Source organism: Microtus pennsylvanicus, chromosome 14 (genome assembly GCF_037038515.1).
Source record: "Microtus pennsylvanicus isolate mMicPen1 chromosome 14, mMicPen1.hap1, whole genome shotgun sequence".
Classification (NCBI taxonomy): Eukaryota; Metazoa; Chordata; class Mammalia; order Rodentia; family Cricetidae; genus Microtus; species Microtus pennsylvanicus.
This window is the reverse complement of record NC_134592.1, coordinates 19247937-19260145: the sequence shown is the minus strand read 5'-3', so window position 1 is coordinate 19260145 and position 12209 is coordinate 19247937. Positions and strand designations below refer to the sequence as shown.

Sequence of the window (12209 nt, the reverse complement as noted above, 5' to 3'; positions counted from 1 at the left end):
GAGTTAAGTGGCCAGTTCACATTTTTCCTCCTGGCTTATACTTCTCTCTTCAATATTTATATTTCAGACCTGTTCACAGTTTATTCATGCCTAGACCTACTTCCTGACCCTGGTTTCCTAGTCTTCAGATAATTACCTGGCACATTCAAACAGCATTCCAGGAGCATGAGGCAGCAGCAATTCTTACATCTGCGGGGCATTATAGCTCGCAAATGGAAGGTAAAGCCAGAGAAAACAGGGACTTAAGATGCAGAAAGAAGATAAGACACGTACACAAATAACCGTAATAGGAGTCTGTGACACCAACCACAAATCCAAAGATAGCACAGGGTAAACAATGTGCACCCCATCCTGGGGCATCCCAGAGCTTCACAGAGTCAGATGGATATGAGAAAGACACAGGACACAAAGATAAAAGGTACATGATGTTTAGGACACTGGCACCGCCCAGCCTGGCTCCAAAGTAATCTTATTAAGTAGAGTTTAAAAGATAAAGCAGTGGTAAGTTTTAGACATCTCAGGCAAACTCAAGCTTTCACAGTTTGTATCCCCCTCCCCTTTTTTTGTTTGATGTTTCAAGACAGGATTTCTCTGGGTAGTCCTGGCTGTCCTGGAACTTGCTCACTATGTAGACCAGGCTGGCTCCAACCCAGAGATCCGCCTGCCTCTGCCTCCTGAGTGCTGGGATTAAAGGCGTGCGCCATCACTACCTGGCTATATTTTTTTATTTCTTAGATGCTGGAGGAGTATGCATGGACCCTGGGTACGCCAGGCAGGACCCTCCACAGGCACAGAGCTTCACGCAAAGCTTAAAAAAAAAAAAATCAAGACTTTTCTTACCATTTTGTTTTGTCTTCATGAAACTTTACAAAAGAATTTATAAGAGCTAAGTTCTAGAGCTAACCTAAGTGTTCATCAGCAAGGAAAGGATAAAGAGAACACGAACACAAGGGAATGTTTTAAAGCATAAGGAAGAATGAAGTTATGATATTTGAAGGAAAATGGGTACAACTGGAGTTAATCATATCGGGGAATGAAGTCAATCTCCAAAAGACAAAAACTGCATGCTGTTTCTCTCATTTCTCAACAAGGCCATTTATTGTGAGCGAACATGAAAGCAGAAATGAAACCGTGTACGGGGCACAAAGGGAACTGATGGGACAGGAAGGAGCGTGCTCTGAGTGTAATACACCTGTGCATGGAAAGGACCCATGTAACCCAGGAGGATGAAACAAAGCCAGACACTGAGTTTCCTGCACTGTCCTTTCCCTCTGCTTTTGCCCCTTTAAGTGTATTTACTGCTAGTATCCTCTGATCAAGTCTTCTGTCGCTGTGTCCCCTCTGTCCCCATGAGCTCCCTCTACAGAGTACAGCCCTGGAGTCAGTTACAAGAACCCGCCAGTTCCTTGAGGAGAGAACACAGAGTTTACACATTGTAAATCTCTCCTCTCCCACTTCCTTATTACAAGGAACCAGAAGCAGAACAGCGAAGACCTTAAAGAGGATGTTGTAGGAGTTCACCACCAGGGTGAGCTGACCGCCAGGGTGAGCCGACCGCCTTTCCTGTGCCTTTGGGCCTGTTGAACCATAATTCAGTCTGACACACCACATTCCAGAACCTCCCTAGGAATGCGGTGACTAAAGCTGCGGGCTGGAGGGCAAAGTCAGTCACGGGCTTTTATCTAAGGGCCTTTGACCTCAGCTCCACTCTTCCTACCTCACCGGACTACTTTCTCAACCCAGGAGGCAGGGAACTTCTCACCTGGTAATCTCCTGCTGCAGCTGGGAGACGGAAGGCACGTAAAACACCACTCCAAAGTAGACAGTGGGCTCCAGCGCGTGTTTATCCAACTGCTTCTTCAGGGGCTTCTCCAAATCCACCCAGCGACGCTGGTTCTGCTTGTTGTAGTACCAGAGGCTGAAGTAAGTGACCTGGAAGGAAGGAGGGAAGGTCACTGAAGCAGGCAGTGTGCACAAAAAGATTCCAAAGATTTCCACCACCAAAGACCAGGGACCAAGTGCAATAGCCAAGGCTTACAGAAGAAAAAAAGAAAAAGAGGGAATGCCAAGCTCCATTTAGAGAATAGTATTCAGGAAATAGAGGCGGGAAAAAAAAGATAATTGTATGTCATTTCTTGAACTAAAAACAAAAATGCTGATTTTTCCATTACCAAAACCCTAGTTACTATTATGAAAATATATTAACACGTGTGCATACTCATGTGTGGAGTTCAGAGGAGGAGTCGTAGGAATTGGTTCTTTTTCTCTAAAATGGGTTCTTGGGAATAAAACTCAGGTCCTCAGGCTTGCGTGGCAAGAAAATTTCCCTACTGGGTCATCCCAGCTGCCCTATGCTACTTAAAAAGCCTTAAGTAGCCCTCTACCCAGGATAACCCTAGACCATGGCGCTGACCCAATTTTTCACTCTTCTGGGATTTGACTTCTATATAAATAAACCTGCTTCACGTAAATGTCAGACATTTAGCAACAGATGCAATGACAGCTCTACCTTGCCCCTCCAAGTGCCTTAGATCAAAATTCAAAGCAACCGAGATGTTTTAAATTCCCAGTTTAATGTGAAGAGTGCACTCTGAATTAAAGAGCAGACTGTGGGAGGAGATGCCCCCCCACATGCCCTGTGAGCGGTCTATTATTCCCTCTCAAACAAACACAGACCCCACAGGGAAAAAACAAAACCATGGTACAGTCAAGTGACCTAAGGGGACTACTAACTCGGTTTGAAGTTCTGGACCACAGTCAGACGGGGGTCACGTGCCTGTGACCTCAGTACCCAGAAGGCTACCTACCGCATCCCAGCGCACACACACAGAGTAAACTGGCATTCGGACTGCACTTGCTGTATAATAAGACTATTAGGGTAAGTCAGTAGCAGCCCTGGCCTGGTCAACCTGAACGGGTATGAAAGCACTTCACAGAGGAAATGGAAGCCTCTAATCACTGCTAATATTGATCTCAAAATCAATTCTGCTACTCTAGACCCTAGAGCAACACTGTCACATAGAAGCTTGTGCAATGATGGACATGTGCCATATCTGTCCTGTCCGACGCAGCAGCTCCCGGCTACAGGTGGCAACTGGTGCCTCTGAGGAACTGTGCTTCTTAGCAGTGCTCCGTTATGCTCTCGAATCAAAGAGCTGCAGACCGTACTGGGTAGTTTAACTTCACAGCTCCAGTAAAACTTAAAAATAAAATAAATCTGGTTATTTTACTTGGCCTGCAATACTCATTAAAATAAAAATGAACTCTAAGCCAGGCATGGCATTGAATGCCTATATTTCCAGTATTTAGGAGACTCGGGCAAGAAGACCACAGTGAGTTTAAGCCAGTCTTGGCTGCACTGTGAGTTTGAGACCATCCTGGTAGGATACACAGCGAAACCCACCTTAAAAAAAATGAAATTAATTAATTAAAGTTCGACATGGCAGCTCAGACCTGGAAAGTGGAGGCAGGAGGATTGTGCCTAGGCTATAAAGCAAGGCCGAGCCTCAAAAAGAATTTGTGTGTGTGTGTGTGTGTGTGTGGTTTTCCAAGACAGGGTTTCTCTATGTAGCCCTGGCTGTCCTGGAACTCACTCGGCAGACCAGGCTGGCCTTGAACTCACACAGATTGGCCTGCCTCTGCCTCGGAGTGCTGGGATTAAAGGCGTGCATTTTAATGGGCCAGAAAGATGGCTCAGCATCACTGGCTACTCTTGCAGAGGACGCAGATCGCTCACAACCATCTAAATTCCAGTTCCAGGGGATCCCATGCCCTCTTCTGACTTCTGAGAGCAGCAGGCAGATACACAGCACACATACGTATATACAGGCAAAATATTCAAACGCATAAAATAAATCTAAAACTTAAGAATTTTTAATTTCCATGGATATTCTCGACCCATCATTTTTACAAAGAAAAAATACCTTAACATTAGTCGATCACTTTCTACTACAAGTGGAATGTTCTTACTGTTCCTTTATTTCTACAAATAGAATACTGTAGAAATTCACTAAGTTTGGTTGAATGAATAGTCTCTTATTCCTGTCACCCAAGAACAGCTTGATCATCATATATCCATCTGTATCCCAAGAACCATAGGCATAAACCCCAAGCCAGTGACTCTCCACGCACTGCCCACAAGGCACCCTTGCCAGAACTACGTGGAGCTCCTGGTGCCCTAGAAAACTACTGAGTTCCTAGGTAATTCTTACGCCGCTGAAGATGGGCAGCATTACAGAATACCATATCCGCCAGCATTATATAGGCAGTTTCCACAGCCTACGTTTACCTGTGCAGGTGATGCCTCTAGCCTAGCACTCCTCCGTTGCTTTTGGGTTCCTGTCCTGGAACTAGCTCTACTAGACCAGGCTGGCCTCGAACTCACAGAGATCCGCCTGCCTCTGCCTCCCGAGTGCTGGGATTAAAGGCGTGCGCCACCACCGCCCGTAGCCTAGCACTCCTGAAGATGAGGGAGGACAATCACATTCGCCTGGGCTGCAAAGTGAGCTCCAGTCCCACCTGCCTCACACACACACACACACACACACGCACGCACGCACACACACACACACACGCACACACGCACACACACACACACGCACACACACACACGCACACACACACACATGCACACCTATGCTTGAAAAGTTGCATGGGTATCAATTTCTTTTTATTCCATGAAGTAAATAAGGTGAAAAGTTCAGGTCCACTGCTGTTTTCTGTCGCCCATGGATCACATTTCTGAGAAAGCAACTTCTGCAATTTACAGACCGGACAAAACCCTGGCAGAATAGGAATGGCTTGATGCTTCTATTCCGGGGTTCTAGGCTTGGTTTCCAGCAGGCAGACGCTAGCTGTGAACTGGAAGAAATCAGTCCGGCCTGTTTCCTTTGGCATAAGATAACTCAGAACTCCAGCGTGGGAGATGGGTGGGAAACCAAATGAATGCATGATGCTGTGAAAAGGATATTAAAATATGTATTTGTCTTTAATTTTTTTAAATTTTGATTAAATTTATTTTTTAATATTTCATATATTTTGGTCATACTCCTATTTGAGGGATGATTTTGTTTTGCCCACTCTGCCAAATACCAAAAAAAATTTAATTATTGGTTCCTTCCTCCAAAAATCTTTTTACTTCTAATTTCAAGAATTTGGATGAGCAAGGCAGTAGTGTTGCACACTTTCAATCCCAGAACTTGGCAGGCAGAAGCAGGCAGATCTCCAGGTTTGAGACAGCTTGGTCTACACAGTGAGTTCTAAGACAGCCAGGGCCACACAGAGAAACCCAGTCTCAGGAAATAATAACAGTTTAGAATGAGTATAATACTTTTTTAAGCACACATGCCGATTCTGTCTTCCATCCTAGGACTGGCACTTGGGGATGGCCACAGACTGCGCTTGGCCTACTCTGCACACCACTTCCAGGCACCTAGTCCTCATTTCCGTTCAGTTTTGTCTTAGAAAAAAGGTCTCACTATGCAACTCAAGAGAACCTCAGATTTACCATGTGGCCCAGGTTGACCTCAAACTCACAATCCTCCCGCCTCTACTTCGTAAGTTAAACTTTTTCCTTCTATAATGATAAATAAGCCCAGAGTAGACACGCCATAGGGCTGAAAACTGTGCGGGCGGGTCATGAAAATACACCCTCTCTTGGGGCAGGAGAGATGATCACCGGTTAAGAGCACCGGCTGCTCTTTCACACGGCCCAGGTTTCAGACCCGGCACCCACAGGGAGGCTCACAAGCTTCTGTAACTCCAGTTCCAGGAGATCTGATGCCCTCTTCCGGTCTCCGCAAGCACTGCACAAACATGGTGCACAGACATAAATGTAGGCAAAAAACATATATACATAAAATAATAAATCATTTTTTTAAATTAAGTATATCATCTCTTAGCCAGGCACTATGGCACATGCCTTTAATCCCAGCTGGCAAAGGCAGGTGGATCTCCTGAGCTCAAGGCCAGCCTGGTCTACACAGAAAATTCCCAACTAGGGCTATACAGTGAGACCTTGACTCAAAAGACCAATGCTTTACACCCCCCCCCCCAAAACCATATCATCTCCTTTAACTAAAATTAAACGATCTTAAACTTGCTCTGGGTATATTACTTTTTCCTTTATATATATCTGGACTTGGCTACTTCAAACACAAAGATTTAAATAACCAATTAGTGGCCATACAACAATTCTAGCACAGGAAGCAATGGGATGTGGGTTCCAGGATGTGGACTACAAGTGAGCTTCAGGTTAACTTGGGCTACAGTGAGAACTTGCCTCAAAATAACAAAAGCAACAATTTAAAAAAAGAGGTAGAGAAATTAATAAAATTTCCAGAGACCAGCAAAAATAATAAAATGATAAGCTTTACCCCAACACAGCTATCCAGATGTTCCATTTTCTGGAGACAGAAGAATGGCTTGCTTTTTATCAAGCTTTATCTGTAGATCTGCAGCAGATGTCTCCAAAGCCAAATAGACAAACATTTTCTACTCTTGTCCTTGTTTATACCTACCCTTATTTGTGGGCCTTCAGAAAACTTTGTCTGCCAGTAACAGAGAAGCTAACAGTGTTTTCTCTGGGAAGCTCTGCCTCAGGGCAGTTAGGGAACAAACCCACCCTGAATTCACACTCCAGGACTGTCAACCAGCTCTTCAACAAGGGACTTCCCCAGCAAGCCCCAGCTTTCCACAGGGGCGCTCTGCCTTCCTCAGAAAGGCATGAAGAACCACAAGAGTTCCGCTACTTGTAATGGACTTAATTACTGCTTTCCCTTCACAGCTCCGCATTCCCCAACCCTCCTTCCAGAACTTTCTTGATAAAGGCCTTAGCCTGATACAAAATTCTTCAGGTGACTCTTTCTGTCTGCTCGTGTGGAAAACACACCCTAACAGACGCTTCTCATACAATGACGCTTCTGGAATTCTCACACAAATTTATTTACAGTGATTGTTAACCAGATTCCTTTTGTTTTAATATTTTTATTTATTGTATGTGTGTGGGTGCATACCAGTTGTGTGTCTTGTCACCACAGAGGTCAGAAGAGGATGTTTGACGCCTGGAACTGGAGTTAACAGATGGTTCTGAGCTGCATGTGGGTGCTGGGAATTGAACCCAGGTCCTCTGGAAAAGGTGCCCTTAATCGCTGAGACACCTCTCCAGCCCCTATGAAGCTTCTTCAGTGCCAGATATTTTACATTATCTTTCTTTTCTAGTTTGTTCAAAACACACACACACACACACAATAACCTTCAAAAGTATTTGGTGACTTCCTCGTGCAGTTTATAAATTCTCACTACTGCTCTCCTTCATCTGCAGATCGCTGCCTGCTGGGTAACTAGAGCAAAGACAAAGTTAAACAGGGCTTGGGGTCTCTTCAGACAACATGGCTGCCTCCCTCGTCACACAGTGAACAGAGGCCAGCTGCTCTGGGCAGGTCCACATCTGAACAGAATGCAAACCTCTTCCTAATTCCCTGGTCATTTCTTGTCTAATTATTTTAAGACTCTTTTTTATTTTGCTATTTTTAAAATAGACCAGGGAGATACACAAATTAACTGGAGGTTTTTTTAAGCCACTAGTGCATTATGTTTAATAAAAGTTAATCCCATGTAAAATTGCAAATATAATTTTACTCCGGTGCCTCTCTTCAACCTGCTTAAGTTAGAAGGTCTTTCGTCAGGACAGAGATGAGAGGAGACAGCCCAAGATAAAGTCGCTCCCAAGCAGAGATCACCTAACAAAGGTGCTTAGCAAGCTCTCAGCTAATTCTAGCCCTGCGCTAACAGCCACAGGGAGTCTGCCATAAATAATGAAGTGTGGAACCTCTTCCCTTCCCTCTAGCAGATGGCAGTGGTCACACCGCCTCCACACAACAATCCCTCCCCTTTCTGTTCAGCTTTTCTTCCTATTCTTCTCACTTTAGTCAAATTACACACTCTGCATTTTATAGGCAATAAGACGTGGGAAAATAACAAGTATAATTATACTCAATTTGATCAAACTGAAGTCCAAGTAACTGAACTCGGAATGTCCAAGTTCCTTCACTGTAGCTTTAACATTTAAGCATAGCATGAAATGATAAGCCAAATATGGAGACTTATTAAAAGGAAGTCCAAGGGGGGAACAGGACAACTGTCTGCTTGGATAAACCGCTCTCATTTTCCCATTACAATCCCAACTGGATACTTTGAAGCATGTGATCACTGTAAACAAGATATTTTTAAAACTATATTCTTGGGACTGAAGATTTAATTCCATGATAAAGATATTGCCAAGCAAGTTACATCCCCTGCACTAAAAGAAAAAAAAAATTCTTGGGCTGGCGATGTAGCTAAGTAGTTGTGAGGGCCAGCCATGACAATCTAAGTCTGGGCAGAAAGGAAGTTCTTACTTCCAACCATTATCACCTGGGACTCTGGCCATAGATAAATTTAAATGAAGTCTGGAGTCTCAATAGTTTACCCTGAGACAATGCCTGGCAGGCCGAGATTACCCGACCCCTACCCAAGAGCAAACCATTCAAAGGAAATTCCTGGCATTCGAAGCACTGTAGATAGAAACACCTGCCAGCACTTCACCAGGACACCCCTAGACAGATGTCAGCCAATCAGGGGTCCTGAACTCTCCGGATATTCCAATATGTTGGATGTGCGGAGAGACTGAGTTTGCAAACTTGATTAAAATAAAGGCTCTTTGCTTTTACATATGGGACTCGGTCTCCTTTGTTGGCTTTTGTGGGGACCCATGGATTTGGGCATAACAGTAGTAAAACACAGCATGGCACATAGCAGGCTATGGGGGCTGATTCATGGCACCACTCAGCTAACTATAAAAATAAAACAAGTCCATCTATATTCCTTAGATGCCCTAAATTCATTTACTCCTTCAGCTCACATTAACTGATCACCTCCTAGGTGTCAAACGCTACCCTGGGTGCAAGCAGACAGCACTGAAGCAGAGAACTGAGTCCCTGTTCTCCCAGGGCTGTGTCCTGGGAGTAAAGACAAGCAATGCAGGCGTTTCAGTTGGCTAAGATGTGCCCAAAGGAACCTATTCCTCACATTGAGTTGCCTTGACAAGTCTCAACAAGGGGAGGAGCTTAATCTTACCCCAACTTGATATGTCAAGTTTTGTTGATACCCAGGGGAAGCCTACCCCTTTCAGAGCAGAAACAAAGGAGGAATGGTTTGGGGGTGGGGAGGAGCAGAGTTGAGGTGGAGGGAAAGGAATGGTAGGGGAGACTGTAGTCAGGATGCAAAATATATTAATAAATTTAATTAATAAAAAAATAGATGCACTCTAAAGAACATTTGATTCTGGGACTAAAATACCAACCTGTTTCTAAAGAGTGAACTAGGATTAAATAGAAACTTTTAACATATATACACTGTATTCCCCAAAGATAGGAGTGAGAACCAAGATAAGTACACGAAGTTTCACTATACAGACAAGTGTATTCTGTGTACTACTATACAGAAAGTCATTCTGGCTAGAGCTCACTTTTAAAACTGAGGGCAATCAGAGCTTCTCATTCCTTGATCAGTTTGCACTACCATAGGGCCATTCTTATATCTCATCCCAAAAAATGGGTTATGGATATTTTGTTTTTGTTTTTAAATCTTATAAATTTCAGATCCTTTGGGCCTGTTTATGAGCTTAACTCAAACATCTATATTTTCTTTAAGATTCATTTTTGTATTTTATTTTATGTGCACTGATGTTTGCCTGTGCATAGATATGTATACTGTGTATATGCCTGGTGACAAAACAACCAGAAGGGGGTGATAGATGTCCTGGAAGGATCCCCCTGGAACTGTAGTGAGCTGCCATTTAGATGCTAAGAACTCTGGTCCTCTGAAGTGCAGCAAGCACTCTTACCCACAGAGCCGTCCCCGCTGCCCACAGTCATTCCTTACTATTACACATGCTCCATGATAGGCATGCTGGCCCATACCTACCATACCAGTGCTTGGGAGGTACAGACAGGAGGATCGAGAATTCAAAGCTATTTTCTGGTACACAATAAGTTCAAGGACAATCTGGGCAAACAAATAGGGCTGGCAAGACAGTTCTGTGGGTAAAGGCACTTTTTGCAAAGCCTAACAACCTAAGTTGAATCACTGACATCCACATAAGTGGAAGGAGAGAACCAACCCCCACAAGTCATCTGGCTTTGATATGCAAGCTTCTGCATGCACACACCCACACAAATGCATGCACACACCCACACAAATGCATGCACACACCCACACAAAATAAATGTAAACAAAAGGGATCTTTTTCGATGTTTGCTATCCTAACATGAATTAACTTTAAAAGGTATACTAGCAGTAAAAACACAGAAAGTCAAATATGTAACAGTTAAATAATACCTGTGGATACAAAATATGGGGAAAGGAGAATTAAAGTTATTTTCTAAATAATTTACACCAAACCTGGCAAGAAGAGAGATGTGTGGTGGGTATTTTAATTCTCAGTAGTATACCTCCAAACCATCATAATTCTCCATTTATCTTTTCTGGCTCATTTCCCCTTAGTATATTGATTGCTATGATCAATAAATTTACAAGATGAAAAATAAACTGAAAAAGACTTAAAGAAAACTAGCTCAACACTAATTTAAAAAAAAAAATTGTCACCCAACAAGCGTCTCCTGAACACTGCTCACCTTTGGCTCCTCATTGGTTAGGCAGCAGAGAACGCAGGAAGTCAACTGTGGGCTCCAGTAAGCACACGTGAAGCACCAGACACAGCTTGTAGACAGCCAGTGCCCCCCAAAAGCTACCTTTCAGGGATGCAAACCCACACCCATTTTGTTCCTTCCAAGTGCAGCTAAATTGAAGGGTATAAAGTCCAAGTTGTTGAAAATGTATATTAATTAATCAAGTCAGAACCTGAGCAATCTAAATAGTATGTAAATGAGCCAAGACAAGCTGATCTTAGATTCAGAAAGAAAAAGTACCAAACACTGTGATGCATATCTGTAATACCAGCACTCGAAGGCTGAGGCAGGAGACGGCAAGTTCAAGACCAACCTGGGCTACATAAAAAGACCCTGGCTCCGAAAGGAGGGAGGAACAGAAAAGGGACAGCAAAAACAAAGAAAAGAGGCTTTTGCCACGCGGTTTGATATTACTGTACCTTGTCTTAGCCTGTTTATTATTCAAAATAACTACTCTGTCTACACAGCAATACACACCGTGCATGATATCCGAGTGATGCACAAACCCTTAATGAATTATTTATAACTTACATTCTAACTCTTCGTCAGGACCTGTGACACAGTTTCTTCTAGTGAAATTAGTATTTTCAGAATAAATTTCAACAGCCTCTGGATAGTTTACTCATTCATTGAAAGATAAACGAGGGTTAGACATGGCGTACAGCTGTATTCCCAGCATTCCTGAGCCTGAAGCAGAAGGACCTGGAGCTCTAGGCTAGCCTGGGCTACATAGTGAATGCTTGTCTCAAACCACTGGGTCTTGGTGATGGCTAAGCAGGTAAATAAAGACACTTGCCAAGCCTGGTGACCTCCTGAGTTCAATGCCCAGGAACCGCATGGCAGAAGGAGAGAATCAACACACACACACACACACACACACACACACACACACACACACTCTAAGAAGTAAATAAATAAAGCTTAAACAAACAAAAAGAGCCCAGAGTCTGTAATTTCAGTCAATTCCAGGAAAGTGCTCTGATTTGGAGGCTAGTCTGGTAAGTTCTAGGCCATCCTAGGCCACAGAACGAGACCTTATTTGAAAATTCCAAAAAGTAGTTAAATAAATAAGCTAGGAAAAATCTCATAGATATAGTACTAGCCTTGTCTGTTTAAGGATGTGTCTAATCCCCAACACCAGAGTGACAGCAGAAACAAGAGAAAATTTAACTAGAAAGGCAACCTAACATTTATCAGCGTGCAAGCTGCTTGAAGAACAGAACAAGAAAATATCTGCAAACCCAGCACGCCATTGTTTTCTAATAACAATGAGTCCTTGTTATTAGAAAAGAAAATGCCATATTGAGGTAAGGTGCAATCTGACAAGAAGAATGAACTAGAAGGTTCAATAAATAAATGGCCCAGGAACTCAATGTTTCCAGACACTGCAGGTCTGTCACATGCTCACTATCCCGATGGGCACAAAGGCGATGCCTGGCAGACAACACAAACATTGATCTACAACCCATGTCACAACGGAGG

At 43.5% G+C, this 12209-nt stretch overlaps 1 protein-coding gene across 1 annotated transcript in view; it reads right to left on the bottom strand.

Moving 5' to 3' along the window:
- The window catches only part of Ptpn21 (protein tyrosine phosphatase non-receptor type 21), a 55913-nt gene that overhangs the window by 34674 nt on the left and 9030 nt on the right, over positions 1-12209 (bottom strand). The window contains exon 3 of the mRNA XM_075947286.1: positions 1763-1932. Within this exon, the coding sequence (XP_075803401.1) occupies positions 1763-1932 (170 nt within the window). The remainder of the gene's footprint in view (positions 1-1762; positions 1933-12209) is intronic.